The 20,908-nt window shown below is 41.1% G+C and overlaps 2 protein-coding genes across 2 annotated transcripts in view; one reads left to right on the top strand and one right to left on the bottom strand.

The window, feature by feature from the left end:
• Positions 1-1,809: 1,809 nt before the first annotated feature.
• STOML3 (stomatin like 3) lies at positions 1,810-9,945 on the top strand. The gene is made up of 7 exons (XM_053935498.1): positions 1,810-1,861; positions 4,123-4,226; positions 4,848-4,920; positions 6,128-6,210; positions 7,907-8,110; positions 9,081-9,215; positions 9,623-9,945. The coding sequence occupies exons 1-7, from the start codon at positions 1,810-1,812 to the stop codon at positions 9,821-9,823; spliced, it is 852 nt and encodes a 283-aa protein (XP_053791473.1). The 3' UTR covers positions 9,824-9,945.
• A 1,692-nt stretch (positions 9,946-11,637) lies between these two features.
• The window catches only part of LOC128784530 (complement C4-like), a 41,169-nt gene continuing 31,898 nt past the window's right edge, over positions 11,638-20,908 (bottom strand). Inside the window, exons 34-41 of the mRNA XM_053936217.1 lie at positions 20,315-20,402; positions 19,658-19,732; positions 18,937-19,045; positions 17,872-17,961; positions 17,389-17,481; positions 16,592-16,675; positions 13,092-13,224; positions 11,638-11,966 (exon numbers count right to left, since the gene is read on the bottom strand). Coding sequence (XP_053792192.1) covers positions 11,828-11,966; positions 13,092-13,224; positions 16,592-16,675; positions 17,389-17,481; positions 17,872-17,961; positions 18,937-19,045; positions 19,658-19,732; positions 20,315-20,402 — 811 coding nt within the window. The 3' untranslated portion in view covers positions 11,638-11,827. The remainder of the gene's footprint in view (positions 11,967-13,091; positions 13,225-16,591; positions 16,676-17,388; positions 17,482-17,871; positions 17,962-18,936; positions 19,046-19,657; positions 19,733-20,314; positions 20,403-20,908) is intronic.

The following is a 20,908-nucleotide window of genomic DNA, read 5'->3' as shown; positions in this document are numbered from 1 at the left end:
CCTGAACACAAACACAAAACATCTGCTTTGCTCACCTCTATCTACAGTCACCTCAGGGAATTGTCAATAAACAGGGAGCAATTGTATCTGTTAATTTTTAGTATGTGCTGCTCATTTATCTGATGGTATAAACAGCTTTTTAAATTGTGGCGTTCAAATGGTTCAGAATTAAGCTATTTTCAATAACTTTAGTTTTGCTCTAAAATTAAAAAAAAAATTGTTGGGATAGTTTTGCATATTATGTTTTTGTTTCTGAAATAATTAAACAACATTTCTCTTGTCACTGTTCACACATGCTACCCTGCTAATAAGCATCTGTCCTGAAGAGGTGTGATCATACAGCTCAAATGTTTGGAAGTCAAATAATGATGAAAATGCTACAAATGGCCTAAAATGAATTTTGTCACATTTTTGGGAGCATATTGCAATAAGCATGTCAATCCTGATTTTTCAGACTGTGCTTATGGCTTTCAGTGGTATTTAAAATGTCAGTTCAGGGGTCTAGTTTCCTCTCTGTGAGACTGAAAAAGGATTTTCTGGGGAACAATCAGCTTTGAATGATCCATCTGGGGCCAGGGTGATTACTGACCAGGAGGAAGACTTGGGTGAAATGAAGCCAGATCTTCACAGATATTCTAGTTAACAGATGCTCACAAAAACCAGCCCTGTAATTAATGCAGCTATATATCAAACTCATAAATTACATATGAAAGATAGCACCTCTCATATTTTGTTAAAATAACAAGTAACAGCCTTGTCCTTTGAGAGGGTTGCCCTCTGCTGCTACAGCCTTCAGAAATGAAATGCTGTGCTTAGTTTGATTGTCAAAATATTTATTGAAAAATACTCTTGGGGTACAGTTTTAAGGATTGGGAGCTGAAATGCTTCTGCTATGGTTTCTAGGTTATCCAGTTCAATAGGGCTCAGTCTGTACTGATGGGACAGTGTGAAGAGGGGTGTGGTGAGCTAGTCTACACAGTTTGGAGACCTCACCTGGAGTTTTGTTTATTTATTATGCTGATGTTTGAGATCTGAACAGCAGCTGAGCCCCAGAATAGCAGAGGAACAGCATGCAATCTCTGCCTTGCTTTATAGGATCATAGGTTGGAAAAGACCTCTTAAGATCCAGTCCAACCATTAACCCAGCACTGCCAACTCCACTGCTAAACTGCATCCTTAAGTGCCACATACACATGTCCTTTAAATGCCACCAGTGAGGGAGAGTCTACCACTTGTCTGGATAGCCTGTTTGGCAACTGTTTTGGTGAAGTAAGTTTTTCCTCATATTTAATCTAAGCCTCCCCTGGCACAACTTGAGGCCATTTATTCTTATAATGTTGCTTGTTTCTTTCGAAGAGACCAGTCCTCACTTTGCTACTACATCCTTTCAGGCAGGTATAGAGAGTGTTAAGATCTCCCCTGAGCCTCATTTTCTTCAGGCTGTACCTCAGCTGCTCCTCACAGGACTTAACTTTTATCTTCCTGTCTCGTTCATGGGTGTTTTAATCTCTGGTGATGGATTTATAGAAAGTATTTCCAGCTTGTATTTTTTGGGTCCTAAGACCAGCTGGGCCAAGTGCACCCCAGACAGAGGACGGCCACAGAATACCATCCACTTACACCAGAGACACAAGACTTGGTGTTTGTGAGCATCCTCTCCTCACCAGGGTAACTAACTCCCAGAAGACTCTCATGTGGGGAATTTCTCCTCCCATCCTGCCTCCCTCTTCAACATCTTGCACAAGCCCTGCAGTTTCAAGGCACGCTGTTGTCTCATCTGTGAGGGGATCAGAGCTTCCCTCTAAGGGGATGGATCCCCAGACAGGGAGACCCAAGAAAACGAACAGAGAACATCTAATTGGTAAGCCTTGTTTTGTGTGCGCGAGTGGGCTTTTTCTCAATAATATTAAAAGGAGCAGAACTAACCAAACAAAAAAAGTACATTTGTTTTGCCTTTGATGTCTGACATAGGCTGTAGATGAAAACTCAGAATTTGCCAATGTAAGTGACAGTAGCTTCATGCTGCCCTGCCAGGATGCATCAGCATCTACCTTCTGCCAACATGACCCCATGGATGAAAAAGACTGATTCAGCTATTGATACTCTTCTGTATGGAGGGATAGACTGGAGAGAGGAAAATAGGATCTAGTTAGGGAAGACAGAAGAATTTTTCAGCCTTTAGGAGAAAGTAGAAAGGTTAAAGTAGAAAGCATGGTGGTTAAAGAGGCTGAGTCTACTCCATCTTTTTGTTGCTGTAGGAGACTTGGGAGATTTTTGCCCACAGAGTTTTTCCTTTGCTTTCCAAATGTGAAACCCACATCATGAGTTTGTTTACCAAGTGTGTTTGTGATGTACCCTAATGAGTGCATCAAGAAAAAATTAAGTGAATCTTATTCCAGTACCCTGGAGTTTTTTCCACAACTGCTGAGTGATGAGCTCTCCCTTTTTGTGGTGCATTGCAGCTCCTGATTTGCTCTGGACTAAAGAGTCAAGTGAGGTTTTTGGTGGTCATGACTATTATAATCCATATACAGGGATGGCAAACCCAGGTCAATGATACATAGGATTGTGACTGGTTCTTCACTGTTGTTTTTTTTTCTAGAGTCTTTCATTTGTTGTGTGGTTAAATGGTTTGAAACTTTGGGGTAATCAGAGAAGATCTGTGGTGGTTTGGGAGAGCTAGGAGTTTCATTCAAAGGCATATTTTCATGTTCTCCTTTTCTAATTGTAACCTACATTATTAGCTGGCATCAGGATCTCTAGGAGAGTTCTTGTGGAGAAGGATTCAATTGTACTTTGTCAAGTTTTGGATGCATGCTTTTTGCCCATGGTGGTTAGGGGTGATATCTTGACCCCTAACTTGTCTCAGCTGCTTGAATATCAATCTGCTGGGTGCTTGCATTTTTTCTCATCTATTCCCCCTGTCTGTGGATTGTGTCATTCCCACCAGGCGTCTTCACAGTGGGCTCAGGTGGATGATAGCAGAGGATGCTACAGCCCAAAATTGCTTTTGAGGAGTTTATTCATAACCAAATTTGTCACTGGAGAAAATGATTTTTTCAGATATTTTCTGTAAGCTGGTCATTTATGTGAAATTAAGAAAAAGTAAAAACGTTGAGTTCTGCTGAACAAAACATCCCTTCATGATTAATTTGCTCAGTTTTCAAATTAAGAATTATGAATGATGCCTACTCTGTGACTTTCCTTGATCTCTTTCCACTGATTAAAAGACATTTGACTGCTGGTGCTTTATGTATCTGTTGTAGCCTGCCACACCACTAGTGTAATGTGAAGTACAGTAGTTGCTGGGAATGCTCTGACAAAATTGTCAGTCCTGCTCTGCTGGTCTGCCAGCTCATGCCTTACAGATCAGGGAGCCTCGTGCTGTTTCAGGGTCCTGACAAGCTGGGTTTTTTTTTTCTTACAGAGTATAAATTGAATTGTTTCCTATTTCTCATTTCTGTCTGCATGTGAGTTTTATTTGATATCAGAAATTTCCAGTGCTGCCCTAAATCCTTGAAATAACTTACCTTACTACTGCCTTCCTTTCAGGCACTAAAATAATGAAATTAGTTTTATATTTGTTTTATTTCATTAGAATGAAATTTTGGGATGAGATGAGGTGAACACAACAAGACAACTGCTTAAAATGCATTTTGACAAGAACTAACGTTGAAATTTATGGTCCAGTGGATGGACTAGTCTATGAATATTCCTCAAAAAGTCCATCTAAAGAAAGCAAGACTTCCCCTCATTTACCTTGTTATCTGTTTCACACAAACTAAACCCTTTGCCCTATCTGATAGTTTCATACTCATGGTTACTCCACTCATTCATTTATTTCTCCTTCACAGCCCCCAGCTTTGGTAATATCTTTAATTTTCCTTTCTTCCTGTTGCAAAATATATTTTCTGAACCTTTCTTAATTTTCTGTGCTCAATGGCCATAAAGTTGAATGGTTAGGTGGTTTATGGCTTTCTTTGGGTGTTGGGAGGGAGGAAGAGGGAGTGAGTTTCTGTGGACTTTGTGGACCCATATGATTGCAGCTGGGCTAGATGTACATCCCTGGGATGACTTCTCAAATTTTGCATTCATTGCTCTTCTTCCTTATATTTTTTATAGCTGACAGGCAGGAAGGAATTGGTGTCTGTGGCTGGATCCTAGTTTCCCTTTCATTCCTCCTGATGCTTATTACCTTTCCTATTTCCATCTGGGCATGTATAAAGGTAAGCTATCAGGATTTGAGGCACATGAAGAATGCTCTATTATCATTGCTGTTACTTTTTTACTGATTTAGTTAAGACAAGGCACCTCACATTCACATTTTGGGAATCATAAGTGTTTGTAGCAAAGATGTGCTCTGGAAATGAGATCCACACAGGTTCTTTCACAAGTGTTCTGTGTTGCCACAACTTCCTCATTTAATTCTTCCAGTCTCAACATTCATCATCAGTTAAACTTCCAGTTAAACATCAGTTGAATGCCAGGCCTTCAGTAGTTGTGATGCACTAAGTGAAGTGGTTTAGATTACCTGAGGTGAGAGCCCCTTTGCCTACAACTCCTCTGAGTATGCTGCTGATGTTGAGAGAGCTCTGGGGTGTCCTTTTTAGATCACTGTTAATTCTTTCATATGTGACCTGTTTTGTTACCTGTTTCCATGGGCAGAGGCTGAGTTTTTCCAGCAAATCATGAGGCAAATAGAAGATGTGAAGAAAGTGATTTGCAGCTTTGTTGCTTCCTATAATATTTGTACTTTCTTCACATTTAATATGAGTGCCAAAGATTAAAGGACTGGGGAATGAAAATAGAATTAGTTGTAAAATTCTAAATTTAAAATATTTTCCTAGGTTGTGAGAGAATATGAACGTGCTGTTGTATTTCGTCTGGGACGTATTCTGTCCAAGAAAGCAAAGGGACCAGGTGAATACATGCAGTTTTTCTCTGTTAAAGTCCTCTGGGTTTATTTTATTACAATGCACCCAGACCACATAGAGAATTGCAGAGGTTCCATGAAATTCTTCTTCATGGCATAGAGGGGAATGAGAAGGTCCCCTCTACTGCAGTTCCTTTACCTGCAGACTTTACTTTTCTGAAGAGAAGATACAGCCATGCTCCTGTCATAGCACGGAAGTTTGAGGAACTTGATACCAGGTATGACTTTGCTGCTGAGCAATTTGGACAACACAAGGATGCATTCATGCTGCACACACTGTCAGGGGACTGCAGGCAGGTTTAAATGCAGTGTTCAAGTCTGCCACAGTCTTTTTTGAGTGACTGTGGCCTCTCTCCCTGCACCCCGCTTCCAACACAGCTTGTTTCTGCCAGCCCCTTAGCTGTCCTCTGCTCTGAAAATGGTAACTGTGTCAGGGCAGGGACACAGCAGTTACACCGAGGCTGCTCCCTAGGACCAGCTTACAAATCACAAACCAAACCCAGCTGCATGAGGAGTTTGCATTGGGGCACTTACCACCTCTGGCCTATGAAATGAACAAACTAGAAGTTGAAATAACAGGAAAAAGTCCTTTTCAGGTACTGTCCTTCCTCTTGAATACTGGTCATGTGGTCCAAAGAGCAGCTAGGTACAGAGCTCTTCTGTGTGGCTCTGGGCACCAAAGCAATCTGCTGAGGTTGGAAGTATTGTACAGTCTCCCCTTCCAGTGAAGGACAGTGGCGACTCCTTCACAGGATTTGTCACACCCTGGAACACTGTTTCTCATGTGGTGCAGGAATCTGGACCTGGGTGATGTCTTTCCTGAGGACACATACTGAACCATACATGGCTTGTGATTTAAAAAGGGAAAATTAAAGGCATGGAAGGAATTTTTGCCAAAACTCTCATGGCAAACTTCAGACAAGAGCTTCAAGGTGCCCATTTCTGGACAAGAGTTCTAGGTCATTAAGCTCTAATAAGTTCACATTATTTGCAGATATCTGCATTTCCCTCTGTTATTTGAAAATGCAAAACATCACTGTTGTCATGTCTTGTAAGCAGAAAGGACAGCTGCAGTGATAAGGCAGGGTGTTATTCCAAATGCTGTGGGTATTTCCATCTGTTTATTTTCTCTAAGATACCTGGATCTGGACTTTAGTTTCAGAGGTATTTCATCTAATAATTTTTATTTTTCAGGAATGATCCTTGTACTTCCATGTACAGATACATTTATCAAGGTTGATCTTAGGACCGTTACCTGTAAGATTCCTCCACAAGAGGTAACTTCTCTAGTGGCCATCTAAGACAGGAGCAGATTCATGGCACAATCAAAAATAATGAATGTTTTGTCATTTTGCCATGCTGAGCTACCATATAGAATTTATCTACCATATGGAATTTAGCTTTTCTGCTGTATCTTCTGGATTTCAAGCTGCTTACAAAATAACTTCTTGCCTGAAGAAATTATGGATGCCCCATCCCTGGGAGTGATCAAGGCCAGGTTGGATGGGGCTCTGAGCAACAAGGTCTAGGGGAAGGTGTCCCTGCCTATGGGAGGAAGGTTGGAACTCAGTGATCTTTTATCTTCCAACCCAAACTATTCTATGATTCCCCTAATGAATATTTGCAGATGCATCATTGCAGGTCACGCTGGTGTTCAGAACTGTGATTTCAAAAATAAGGGAAGGGAGTTACAAGTGTGAATGTGAGACAGGGAGGACAAGAGAGGAGCAGGCTACAAAATTCCCAGTTGTAAATTAATGTCCTAATGAAATTGGATCTGACATGTAGCTCACCATTCAAAAGAGCCTCCTACATGTGTCTGGAAAGGCAAATTACCCAGGGGTAACAAGTCCCACTAAATTAACAGGAATTAGCAGACAATCTTCCACAAAACTCAGGTCCAAGCAGGAATGGATCCTACATCCTACATCCAAGTAGGATATATCTTCAGGCATTTTGTTGGCAAATGTTGACTGAAAAAATTAATCTGAAGGATCAGTTGTTGAGCAATCCTGTTCTGATCAAATTTTGGTTCTTTGTAGCCTCAGGCCCATGGCAGAAAAATTCTTCTGCTTATGGAGTTGGCGCTGCTGTCCCTTTCTTTAAACAAAGAGCAGAGGGAGAAGAGGCAGCTCCAAGACCCTTTGGGCCCCCAGAATTTCCTACTGTGTTCCCCAGAAAATGTTTTTTTTGGCTATTATCTTTTTGTAAACAGAGTCTTTTCTCAGAGCATAGGGTGCAGGGGTGTGTGGTGTGAGATGAAAAATGGCTCCCCCGAAATGTGAGGCTGGAAGGAAGATGGTTGCAAGAACTTGTGTTGTACAAGGCTTAGCAGCTTTTGGCCAGGCTTTTGCAGCATTTGCCTGGGTTTTTGTGAAGCATTCACTTGCAGGCTAAAGATGCTGAGGAGGGAAGTGATAGTAGAGCAACATCAGTTCTCCACTGAGGCTAGCTGCCTTCTGAGGCACAAGAAGCTTGTCTGGCAAAAGATGACAACTCTTCTATGAATGCTTAAATATTTCTTTCAGTTTCTTCTCACAATTTCTTGCACTTTTTATTTTTGTTTTAATTTGTTGGTGTTTCTTACAAATACAGTGTCTAGGGGAAGTAGCACAGATCTTCCAATATGCATGAAATGTATAAACTCATTAATGGACCTTTTTACAGGAAAGAAAGAGGCTAGCCATCATTTATTATTGCAAAAGAAATTAATTCAAATTATGAGATTCACTTACTATTGAAGGGTTATTTAGAGGGTATGTAAAGCATTTTCCCTCAGTTTAAACTTCGTTGATGCTGAACAGCTTTCTTGAAGTAATTTCTTGGGGGAATGACAAAGAAATCAAAAGAAATTCTTAGTTTCTTTGAATTATCAGTGCCTTTTACTCTAAGGGTTAAAAAATATATTCCCCTTCCTAGGCAAAGGATGTGTTGTTGGATCTTTGTGTAACTGTGTGCATTTCTCAAATGCAGATTCTCACAAGGGATGCTGTTACTGCCCAGGTGGATGGGGTGGTGCACTACAGGATCCACAGCGCTGTCAGTGCTGTTGCCAATGTCACTGATGTCCACTCTGCGACCTTGCTTCTGGCACAGACAACCCTGAGAAATGTTCTGGGTACACAGAGCTTGGCTCAGCTGCTGGCAGGTCGTGAAGAGATTGCACACAGTATCCAGGTAAATTTGGCACCCAAAATTCACAAGCACAGAGGTGCTTTCTGGGGAGTAGCAAATTAGAAATAATCTTTCTTCAACAAGGATAACATAATCTCCCTTTATGTTTTTTTTTTTTTTTCAATTATACATCTTGTTGCTTAGAGTCAGAAAGAGTTATACTAAAGGTATTTCCCTAGGCTCTTGTAGCAGAGTTATCTCTATCAAAAAGAAATGAAAATTTTGAAATTACCCAGTGGTTTAAAAAAAATCAGCTTATCCCTTGCACAGAGGCAGCTGCAAACATGGAGAAAGAGATCTGCTCAGGGGAAGCTCTGTCTTGAGCAGACCCTTCATTGAGGCAAGGCTTGTATCTCTTGTCATTACAACTAAAAGCACAAAATTGAGTTGCTGTATGCTTTAAAAGGCCATCATTTGATTTGGCAGCCAGGGAGAGAGCAGAAGAAAAATCCAATACCCAATTTACTAATTTCAGTGAGAGACAAGTCAGACCAAAGAGGGACTGTACCCTCTGCAGCCAGGAGAGTGGCCACACAGAGACAGGGTCATGGTGCTGGTGTGGATTGCAGGAGTGCCCAGGAGCTGGAGCACAGATGAGTTTGCCAGTGCTGCTGCAGCCAGTGCTATGTCTCACCCACAGCGTACTTTCGTCAAGTTGTGCTGTTTAAGGAAGTTGCTGCAGTATTTCTTTGTAAGAGGGAGAAGTTTAGTAAGTGCCCACCTAAAGAAAGGATGGGGATCATAATTTAGGAGGCAGGAGAGAAGCCACAGAGGAGACACTGGTGATGACCAGCAAGTGTTTCCTGAAGCTGTGGTACCCACTGTCACACACCATGCTGAGTGCTGGTGCCCCTGCAGTGTCCCTCTTTCTTCTGTGCAGGTTTGTCCCATGCTTCTGTCCAAGCAGGGAACACCATGTGGTTTTCCCTCTGCCAGCACTGTGCTCTTCCTGGCATGTTTTTTTGTCCCAAAGGCTATCCTTGACAGTGCCACGGAGCAGTGGGGAGTCAAAGTGGCCCATGTGGAGATCAAAGACATCTGGATCCCCATGGCCATGCAGAGGGCAATGGCAGCTGAAGCAGAGGCTGCTCAAGAGACAAAAGCTAAGGTGAGACCCATGACAGTGTTCACCTCTAGGCTTTCATTTCCTTGTCATAGAACCACAGAATTTTTTAGGATGGACAAGACCTCTCAGATCACCAAGTCCAACCTTTAAACCCAGCACTGCCGAGTCCATCACTAAACCACGTCCCTAAGCACCACATCTACATACCCTTTAAATGACCACTAGGGTTAGTGACTCCACCACTTCCCTGGGCATCTTCTTCCAATGCTTGAAAACCTAATTTTTTCCTAATATCCAATGAGAACCTCCCCTTAGCAACTTAAAGGCCATTTCCTCTTGTCCTATGGTTCCAGGAATCCAAGCTAGTTTGTTTTCTCCTCATTATAAAGTTGGATTTTCACCACTATGGGCAGTGTTTCCACGCCATTTCCATTTTGGTTCCTTTTCAGGTTGTGGCAGCTGAAGGAGAAATGAATGCTTCCAAAGCTCTCCAGAAGGCCTCCATGGTGCTGGCTGAGTCTCCGGCAGGTCTGCTGCTGCGCTACCTGCAAACGTTAACAGCTGTGGCAGCACAGAATAATTCCACCATTGTCTTCCCTCTCCCTATGAATATGTTTGGGAGTTTGGGGCAGAAACGTACAGGGAGATAGAGGCTGTTCTATGCTAGCTCCTAGGCCAGAGATATTTAAAGATTTTCCTAGGAAGCAAAGGGGTCCCAATTGGCAGAGTTAAAGTAGAAGCACCTTTGGGTCCTCTGCCCCCAAAACAAGTTTAAGTATCACACACAGCTCCCACATTTAGACAGCATTTGCAAATGCAAAATTTGCTTAGACACTAAGCAGTTCAAGCATAGAGTCACCTGCAAGTAAAATGGAAGAAAATATGTATAATGTATGTTAGACCTGATATAAAATTTTAATTATGCTTTCACCACACTTTACAGAGTCTTGAGTGTTGCAATTATTTGGTGATTTGTTTTCCAGGCAAGAACCTCTGAGCTGTTGATATACTCCACACAGCAGAAGGGTCAGACATTGGTATTTAACTCAAACCTTGTGGAGTGGAAAGGAAGGATTTGGCGCTTAACCTTATCGGTATTCTTTCATAAATATTGGCAGAATTACTGGATAACGAGTATGTCAGTGGAACAGCCTATTCTTTATCTTATATTAATAGAAATTAGTACTTGTTTTACTGACCTCAGCTGTATTTTGCCATATCACACTGACATTTATATAAGCTGTGTAATAAAGTAAAGAGAATGAATGACGAGGCATTACAATCACATTTCATAAATGTGAAAGCTGGGGCAAACCTCAAGGTCCTCTGTCAATTTAAGTGTCTATCTTACATCTTCAGTAGGTTTCTTATCTTCTTTTACGTATGTCATGAAGCAGTCATTGAGGTTTCCTGAAATGGGCCTTCCCTACCCTCCATCCAAGCTGAAATGCTTGGCAGCTGAGAGGAAGATGTTGCTGGTGTCCAGGTTCAGCTGATGTTAAATTTGACTTTGCAGCCTTCAAAGACAGCTGTTCAGTTCACAGTTCAGGCACACAGCAATGAACTGTCTTCTGTGAATCTGAAATTTCTTGTGATGGAGCTGTTTTGATAGGTGCTGCTGCAGTGTAATGTCTTGGCCACATGAACATCACTGTTGCCCTTTCTATCAGTAGGGTCATTTGACTCCAAATTAACCAGCACAGCATGGACCTACTAATTATCATATCACTGACACAGGCCTTTCTTATTTTTACTGCAACGTAGTACAAGCAGTCCAGGTAGCAAATGTTTGTGCTCAGTAGCTGCTGGCACAAATAGTGGTACGAGCATCTGCGGATGGAGAGCTACCCAGTTCTTCTCTGCTTCAGACATGACTGCCAAATGGCATTTTGATGTGGCAAGCTAAAGAAGCAAAACCTGTAGTTGAAAGTCTTCTGCTTATCAGCATTACCAAAACATTTTCTTATCCTAAGAAAAGAGCAGTTTTGAGTTAAACTCTAGAAAAAGAAAACCTTGAAAGACATGTGGCTTCAGAGTGCAATTAAAAGAAATTCTGTGCCCTCAGTGAGCTACCAACCTAATGAGCCTGTGGCAGACTCCCTAATCCAGCACAGGGCATGCTCAGTGTACCCCTTCTAGTTCCAGCTTTAGAAGCGTATGGGATCCAGCCACGGGGTTAGCAGGACTCACAGCTACAACCAGACCAGCTGATGTGTTGAAGCATGAGTGTTGGCATCTCTTTCAGCAGCAGTGTACACCCAGTCTTCTTTTTGACCCATGAAAATGTCTTGGTCTTCTTTTAAATAATTTTTTCTTGTCCAGGACTGCAGGAATTAATCAGGCAATGTACAATATGTTTTCCCTTTGACTCTCTGCAGGATAATTGCACTGTTGTAGAATAGCTCAAGGAGACACAAACTCCTGCCCTCTATTCCCCAGTGTCAGGTACAGTAAACACAGTAACTAGTAGAGGAACTGCATTTTTATTGTATTACCCACACACACATCCACAAGAGGATACCCCAATCAGTGAAACAGCAATGGAAGCAGCCCCGCAATGTTTCAGATGCCACTGGGATGCAGAGGCTTTGCAGGAAGAATTCTGGCAGAAGGTGAGCTGCAGTCCCAGAGAGATGGGGGGTCAGAGCCATTGTTCAGATATGGCACAGGCTGTCAGAGATGCTCAGGAAGTCCTGCAGGCGAGCACAGTTCTGTCGGCGCAGAGTGCTGCGGCACTCACTGTCCTCTGGAATTTTCTCCACCCAGGCTTGTGCATCAAGTAAGTATTGCATCCTGAGTGAAAATGGGACAGGTAAAGGTTAGTCATTATTCCTGACATGGAGCAATGGGCAAGCATAATCCCTTAGCATCCCTCCATAGAGGCATCTCCAAAATCAAGAGGTATACTAGCCAAGAAACTTGCCTTCACCAGCAGGTTAACTGAGCTTTGAACAAAGTCTGGGATGTGTCAGTGCCAAGCTGGGAAAGACCTGGCTGTCCTTGTGTTTTGATTATGTCAGGTAAGCTTGGGCTAAGTTTCTGTTAGAGTTTCCAGAATGATACAAAAGGCCCAAGTGCACACCAGTGGGACAGTGAAGGGAAGTTTAGTTTCAACAGAGTATACCGATGAGAAGCCGTGTAACTTCCAGTATTTCATGTTAACTGGAGAAGATGGAGATCAAACCTCTGCTGGGACACTCCAGTCCCTATCAGGCTTCTTTTGAAGCAGGCCACTGACCTAAGCACTCACTTTGATATCATATAGAGATGGGAATGAGACTTTTTAAGGTTTTAGGCAGTGGTGCTTGCAGCTTGATGGAGATCTCCTCCCTAGAAGCTTTCAGAGGCATTATATTTGACCAGTTCTGTGCAGGGAAATGAAACGTTCAGGATGTCTTCCTCCCTGAATATTTGATAGTGTCATACTAAATTCCCACTCAGATAAATTCCTTTTTTTTCATTAAAGTGTGAGAGTGAGAAATTAGAAGAACATGCTACTCGCATGCATGGTATAACAGCAACCTTGGGAGCTGCTCTTAGTCATGGTCCCACACAATTCTTCTGCAAACACAGGAGCTGTTTAAGGCATCTGCAGTAGATGGACTGGGTAGCTTTTCCCATTCTCCTTTTCTAGCTGTGAGTTTTTAACCCAGGGGAACCAGGGCCAGATTTGACTCTGAGAAGTCTGGAAACCATAGATTCATGAGCCAATAGATTTGGGTGGTTCACGTCCTCCCCATAGCTCCAGTTTTGCCTATGGAGTGGAACACTTTGCATTTTAGTCAATCCAGCAGAATCATACCCTGAGAAATTTGGTGCTGCCTTTACTTTCTGGAGGTATTCTAATAGATTGAGTATCCTCTGGGCTTATGGTCCATGATAGCAGCTGCTGCTGTCCAGAGACCATTTTGCACTTACTTGTTGTTGCAATCCACTGTTTGCCCATCTCTCCCCATGAGCAGGTAGCGTTTGCCAGGGACAATGTTTAACTTGCACATGGAGCGTGATAGGAACTGTCGGTGCTCACCCACTTGGATGCTTTCATCCGCAGCTGTGGGACAAGAAGAGAAAACCCCATTAACTTTTCTAACAGAGAGAAGAACTGCAGGCCACAGGACACAACCCCCTGTGATCATTTGCCCCACTGCTAAGCCAAGGTAATATTTCACTTGTGAATTGGCACTTGACATGTGAATAAATGGTCCTGCTATGGTAGGATACATTTCCCTTAGTGCAACCTGACAAAAAGTAAGCCACTTTTGCCTTAGCTGGTTGTCATGGTGGTTGCAGTAGTTATTCAAGGAGATGTTTTCCTGTAGAGCTTAGGCCTTCTTCAGGCCTTATGGAGTTTGCTTAAATCTCAGAGACAGAAGGAAAAGCCAAGGAAAATAGAAAACATGCTGTCTTCCATTACAGAATGCTCAGGTTCAGGTGGTCTGAAAAGCTAGCAAACTAAATTCAAACATTTTGAGGCTTAACAATGCAGCAGACAGTATTAAAATCTCATTCTCCTTAGTACATCTGACCTGGACTTTGCTAATGCAGCCTTTATGCTCTTCCCTCTGAATCTGATACACAGGACAATGTCCTGGTGATCTCCATGTTAAAGTAACTTAGAAGATTCTGGTCTGGATTCTGGCCCAGAAGTTTATTAATTCAGGATTGCACTGCCCACTACAGAAGTGGGCATCCAAGGCAGATGAGATGGCTGCTCAGATTACATGAGAACAATTATAATTGTACTGCAATTACATGAGAGTTGAAAAGATACTTATTCATCTGACCAATCTCAGGTCATGAGGACACTATGTTTTTTAACTAGAACAACGGTTTTCAAAGTCCATTAAAAAAATAAATAAATAACAGCAATATTCTAATTTCTTACTCTCTTTCTAACTATAATTTGAAATTTCCTGTAAAAATTCAGTATTAAATCAGTTTAAATTACATGTGAATTACACCATGGTCTTTTCATCAGTTAACAGACTCTTGTGCATCATCTGCTCTAATATAGAGTATTATATTACAAGTATGGAAAGACTAGTCATCAAAATCCTAAAAGTAGAACAAAACTGAAGTAGAATATTCTAACATTAATTAGATTTCAGAGAATTTGGCAGAGACTGCTAATCTGTGAAGCCTAGCTTTAAGAACCTTATCTACCACCTAGGTAAAACTTGCATCAGTTTAATATATGTAACTTATACATCTGCATTTTTAGAGAGAATATAAGTCCTGTACCTTTTCTCATGTAACCCAAGACCTTTTTGCTGTTCCTATGCTACATGGTGTCCTGAATTTTCATTTTGTTCATAGAATGTAGAGATGGGTCAGAACTACTTGAGAAAATGATGATGTTATGCCTCATTTGGCTTAAATTACCAAGGTGTTTCTTGGTTCATATGCTTCACAAATAGCCTAATACAATTCAGACAGTGGGATCATAAGTATTTGAGTCATTACCTTGAGTGGTTATTATGTAATTTTCAATTTTAAATCTCCAATTAAAAAGAAAGTTGAAATTTAATGTTTCAAAGCATCCAAGTGGAATTTAAGGAAAACAATTACTTCAAGTTTTGGAATATGTAATGGGAAATAATGTTCAAAAAGGGGGGAAGGGGAAGAAGAGGGAAAAAAAAAGTTTCTGTGCTACTTTGTATGGGCTATACTGTTGCTCTAAAGGAAGCCCCTGGGGGGCTCATAGGACAGCATAAATGTTAGCCATCCAAAACATATACACCAATTCTATCAATAACCAAAGTAATCTGAGAAGCACACACCTGCAATATTCTCTTTTGCTGACTCCCAAACACAAATAAGTGTTTCTATCTGTATTCTGAACCAACCCTTTACTTCAAAGATTGTTAAGGAAATAATGATGGGGTCCAGCGAATGAGATTCTACCCTACTAATTCTCATCTAAATTTGGCGATGGCAACAGAGGCCAACCTCACTCAAAAGAGCCACAGAGAATACAAGAGACAATAACACTAGTTCAGTCACAGGCTGATTTGGGTGCAACACCTAGCTTTTTCTTCATCCTCATATGTTTTCATGCCTCCTGCCAGCCTTTCCCAAGCCTGCTGAAACCTTCCTGATGCTCAGAAGCTGCTTCTGACAGCACAAACCAAAAAGAATTATCAAGTATGTGGGAATAGAAGACATCCTTTCCCTTCAGCTTCACATTCAAAGGATGTTTCTCTCTGCTACCAAAACCCAAAATCTTTCTATCGCTTTCCTGCAAGTTGTGAGTACAAGTAAAGCCCTAAAGTCTTTAAATCCTGTAGGTATTCTCAAGAGATTTGCATTGGGATACCATAATCCTAGTGGTCAGTATTTTGACCACTAGGTACATTATAATTTCCCTCCATATGGAAAGCCCTGGGTATGTCAGATGCTCTTTCTCTCTCAACTCAGGAAGCATGGACCTTATTTTACTGAACATTGGGTGTAGGTCACAAGCTGTGTGCCGTAAAGTACCACGTGACATTGCCAGGCCCCTGGGCAAAGATTGATTCAGTGAGTTAATTATTCTGTTCCAGAGAAGGAAGATTTCAAAACCTTTGAAGTTACTATTTAAAGGCAATCTCTGGCTGCCAAACTTAAAACTGGTGACCACATGATACCACAGCAGCTGAAATCTGGCGTGTCATCTGACATCTTCCCCAGAAATTATTCTGAGGAGTATCAGTGCTCTCTGATGCAGTTCAAATGGGGGCAGCTGGGATGGCAGGCCTGAATAAGGACATCGTCTAAGAGCTGTGCAAACCTTTACACTGCACCTAACAACAAAGAAGCCTTTCTATTTCTTTAGCACAGTTATTAAATTGAAGTTCCAGAAGTTTTCCTGTCTTCATTGACCTCAGGCAAGTCACTGTGGACAACGCTTAGCCTGTTTCACAAGGGTTGCAATTGCTCAATAATTAGTTGAGTAATAAGCACTTCAAATCATCATTTAGTATCAGAACAGAGGTCAGTGGATATGTCCACACAAGAAAAAATAAGGATCTATCAACAGTCTATAAAATGAAATAGTGGATGCAGAAGACATAATATCCACACTATGCATGTGTTTGGAGGGGTTTATCTTAGGCTAGCTACAGTTTGTAACCATGGACTCAATGAGTCTGGAATGTGTCTTCTGGTTTATTTTCATCTGAAATTATTAAAGCTTGTGTGCTCTGGGATTGCACAATGTGAACAAAAAAACTAGCCCGGGGCTTAACTGAGCAGTGAGGCAGCTGCACCAAACAAGCCTTGCAATAAATAAGCCTTCTTAAAAAGCCTACTGCAGAAAGGTATCTGACCCTACTTTTCCATGGCAGAAGAAGGTGTCTGCATGGCTCACACTAGATAACATTTAGTCAACCTAGTTTTTCTACAGGTGAATGAAAGGAGTAAAACATTTTGATACTTACATGCTTTAAGGATTTTGTGGATTTTGGCCTCATAGTAATCAAAAACATTCTTCTTTGTATTGTTGAGGATCTCCACCTCATATACTGCAACAGACAACAACTCTGTGATGCCAGATGGCAACATGAAATTGCATCCAAAGACTGAATAATAGCTGTGCTTCTATCAAATGTCTGAACAGAGGCCAGTGTACCATCTACTCACAAATCATGGAATTATTAATCAAGAGACTCTAGATTTGTATTCCGTTATTTGTATTTTTTCAAGGAAGCTCCTCTGTGGTTAGGTTTTCACTCTTTCCTGTCCTTCTGTTAGCATCTAACTTACCAATGGTGCACAACCAGTACACAACCAGTTTTCCTTCAGTAGTTTATCCAACTTTGTATCCAAAGAAGAGGCCAGAAAGGCAAATTAAAAAAGGCAAAAATATTAATCTAGCTCTGCAGAAGGAGCTACTGAACTATGGCATGCCATGGAAACCCTATTATTTATTTACATCCTGTAACATGAGGGATGTAGTGGATTGTGGTACTCCACCATGGGTTTTTCCCTAAACCCTGTAACATAATGTCCACCCCTCCTTCCCCCAGCATCCTGCTGCATCTTTCCAAGGCCTTTACTTCCCACTTCACTGCCCTGATGACTACAACTGCACATGCATTTGTTTATTTCTCCTTGGCCTCTTGGCCACATACAGAAACCCTACTCAATTCAGGAGAGGTCTGGGCACATAGAACTACAAGTTTAGACTTATTAAAATGAATGATGCTGAAATCAGCAGTTGTCTTTCATGCCTTACCGTAATCTGCAGTAGGTTGGTAGCAGACAAAACTAACACGCGTGGTTTGTGTTAATGATTTACTGAAAGTTGATTTTTGTCTTGGGCAGGGACCTGGAGGGAAGAAAATAAGTGATACACCCCTATAGGCATGGATATGTAGACAGATGTAATTTACACATCCATATTCACACAACAGTATAAGAGAGAATAAAATGGCAGAACAATTTCCTTAGTGGTGTGATAGAGGATTTTTACGTACACACGCACATGTGTATATATATATATGCAAAATATATGCAAAAAATATATATATATATGTATTTTGCATTTAGCTATCAAAAAAAAAATCAGTTTGATACTGAATATCCTAGAGGATGAATGTGTCCTGTATTAGACATTAGGATAATTCTAATGGTCCTTTCTGGGCTTAACAATTCCCATGTAAATTGTTCCTAGAAGTAACTATCTTCTTTTAGACCAGCTTATGCAGTCATTCCTTACCTTCTGCACACTGGCAGACGTTGGCGTGGCACAGCTTTGAAAGCATGGCACTGTGCTTGGGAGCACTGTAGAACACACTGCACCTCCTGTCTGTGGACAAGGAACAAAGCAGCTTGTATGGGAGAGCTCAGGTGGAAAAGCCTGTACAGTACAGCACAAATTACGTTTGCAGCCCAGCTTTTCCCTGGTCCAGAGAAAGCAGAGCACTGAGGGATCAGATCCACATCAGCAGTTCCCAAAGACCTAGAGCTTAGGCACCTGATGTACAGTGTTGCCTTACAGCTGGGCAACAGTTTGATGTTATTTTACTTTAGTTTAGATAATTTTTGTTTGGGCATTTTTTTTGTTGTTTGGGATTTTTTTTTTTGTTTTTTGTTTTTTTTTAAGTTGTACTCTTCCCTCCCTGCATCCCCCCCACTTTTTTTTTTTTTTTCCTTCTGAAAACCATCCATCTTAAAAACCTCTTTAAACCACAGAACAACAGTGAACATGGCACTGTTTCAGAAGAAGAAGATAGGATCAACCAATAGTTAGTGGTTTAAACCCATTGTAAACTGTCTTGGATCCCTCCATTAAGGCAAAGTAGAGATTTGACCTAATTTTCAAATATTGTTTGCATAACTTTGGCAAATGGAGATGATTTGCATTTAACCTTTCTTTGAATGAGGAACAAGATTGCTTTCTGTGGCAAGCACACTGCAAAAGTCAAACCTCTAAGACTGCCTATCTTAGATGTATGAAGACGCAGCCTGTCAAAACAAAACATGAGTGAAATATGCTTAAAAGCACCATGAGAAACAGGAACTCAGGAAATATGATTTAAAAATCCATGAGTGTAAAAGTTCATATTTCCAGTCCATTTGCAATACTGGACCATTCCTGAGAAGATCTCTGTTTAGATAATCTGGAGTAACTGGAAGACAGTTACGCAAAACTGGTATTTTTATCACTCAACAAAATTACATGGTTTCACACACTACATCAAAATCAACTTTCTATAGACTGGAGGGTTTTTTTGAGAGTTTCTCTTTCAAGCAGTTATGTATCATTTTTCTGTGCCCTTACCAGGGTTGTAAAAATCATAAAGGATGGCATTTGCTGGCTGAACCAAGCCCATGGGATTGATTTGCTTTGCCCCAAATGATATACAATCTGGGTCTGGTCCATTTGGGAGCTGGAGGAAAAAGGAAGAACAGTTTTGATGAGAAAACTAACTCTCTCTCCTCAATCAATTATTCAATGTTTGTGCCTGTGCTAGTTGTTGAACACTTGTTCTGATTGCATAGCTGAATTAATACTGATATCTGCTTTGGCTGTAGAGGTGAAGCAATTCAATGGATGTGGGGTGGAGTCATTATTCAAAATATTGGGAAATATACAGAGAGACTAGGGGTCCTGATGCTTACATTTGCTAATCACTATCTGGATCTTGGTCTCGACATGCAAGATGTCCATGTGGAATTTACAGGACCACCAGTTAACACTTTTGTTATCATGTATCAAAAGCATCCCTTCTGACTAGAGATGGAGAGGATTTCTCTTTTTTCTTGGGCCAAAGGCCAAATCTTGAATATTAACTACATCTCCTTAGACATAGAAAGGTAGAAGATGAAAGTGTGTGTTTCCCTTCTTCCCTTCCTCTGTTCTTTCCACTGAGCTGTTCAATAATAATAAATGACAAAAATTACAGAAAGGTAACAGAGTGAAAAATGCAATTATTAGATTTTTAAAAACTCTATATGCTATCTGAAATGGCAGGGATTAGAAAATCATTGGGTTTTCTTACCTCACCAAAGTAGAGCAAAACCCTCCCTTCCTTGTACTCAAAGTGCTGAATGTACCTGTCTGAAGCTGTCACCAACTGCAGGAAAACAAAGGAGCAAGCAAATCAGAGCAAACCCCTAGCAGAACAGGAATATCTTTGCTGCCACCTTCCATATTCTAGTTTGCTTTGTTCAGCCCTCTTTTTTCCTCCCTAAAGGAGACAGTCCCTGAAAGATTGAAACTGCAAACTCCCTCAACCAAGCCAGCTCTAGACCCTGAACTCTGTAGCCACATTTTCAGAGCACTGTGCCCCATCTCCTTGTCACAGTGTCCTGCCACCAAGCACCACTGAAAGACTACCTGTCTTCTGTTCTGCAAGCACAGGATGCACTGTCCTGGCATGTCACAGGACAGCAGTGTATGGTAAGGAGAGGCACATTACTGACCTTCTGAGCCTAAGAAATCTGAACTCTGTTCACCACAAGCTTTGCATTTCTTGTATATATTCAGCAAATATTTTTATTAGAATGAGAATAGTGAAAATCAATCAATCAATCTATCTATCTATCTATCAAAAATCTGTTTTCCCATATCTCTTCTGTAGATTTTTAGAAAGATTTTGAAAGAAAAATTTTCTAAAGGCTCTATAAAAGGTTGCATAGAAAAGTGTGTTTCTAACCTGTTCGAGCTCCTTTGTGTCAGGCTCCAAACCACTCAGCAGAGTGAGATCAACCAGGGACATCTTTGGTACTTTGGGACCTGTGGACCTTCATAAGGGAGACGGTCAGCAGTGACCACGTGCACGGAACAGCCAGGTTGCTTTGAAGAGTCTGGCTTTCCAGACTTGCTAAAAGTGAAGCAAAACTTTCCACTCCATTTAAATTTCCTAAGAGGATTTTAATTTGAAAATTATGTGCCTAATTCATTAAGAGCTACGAGGTAAAATGACTCATCTAAACTAGTCAAATGGTTATCCAAAACCCAGGTGCCTTGCCTGAGATTTTCATATAGGCTTTCCTTGGAGCAGATAGGCAGAAAAAAAGAATCACCTGTAAATCACAGTTCTCACCTAAAAGCACTGTTGAAGCCAGGGAGGTAAACAACACTGACAAAGTATCTGTTCTCTATTACTTACAAAGTGGAGGCAGAAAATGAATTTATCAAAATTTTTCATGGACTAAGCCAAATTTACATCACCTTTGCTGTCTGAGGCAAAAATCCTCATTGCTGTAATTACCCACTAAATATATGTATTAGATTTTCAATCTTTTGG

The sequence above is a fragment of the Vidua chalybeata genome, chromosome 2 (genome assembly GCF_026979565.1).
Source record: "Vidua chalybeata isolate OUT-0048 chromosome 2, bVidCha1 merged haplotype, whole genome shotgun sequence".
NCBI classification, from domain to species: domain Eukaryota; kingdom Metazoa; phylum Chordata; class Aves; order Passeriformes; family Viduidae; genus Vidua; species Vidua chalybeata.
Note: the sequence above shows the minus strand (reverse complement) of the source record. Positions and strands in the feature narration are given on the sequence as shown.

Excerpts from the sequence above, each read along its gene's own strand:
- STOML3 (XM_053935498.1), top strand. The coding sequence starts at position 1,810 with ATGGATCCCCAGACAGGGAGACCCAAGAAAACGAACAGAGAACATCTA. Across the intron at positions 1,862-4,122 it reads GAACAGAGAACATCTAATTG|CTGACAGGCAGGAAGGAATT; the intron begins GTAAGCCTTGTT and ends TATTTTTTATAG. Across the intron at positions 4,227-4,847 it reads CCATCTGGGCATGTATAAAG|GTTGTGAGAGAATATGAACG; the intron begins GTAAGCTATCAG and ends ATATTTTCCTAG.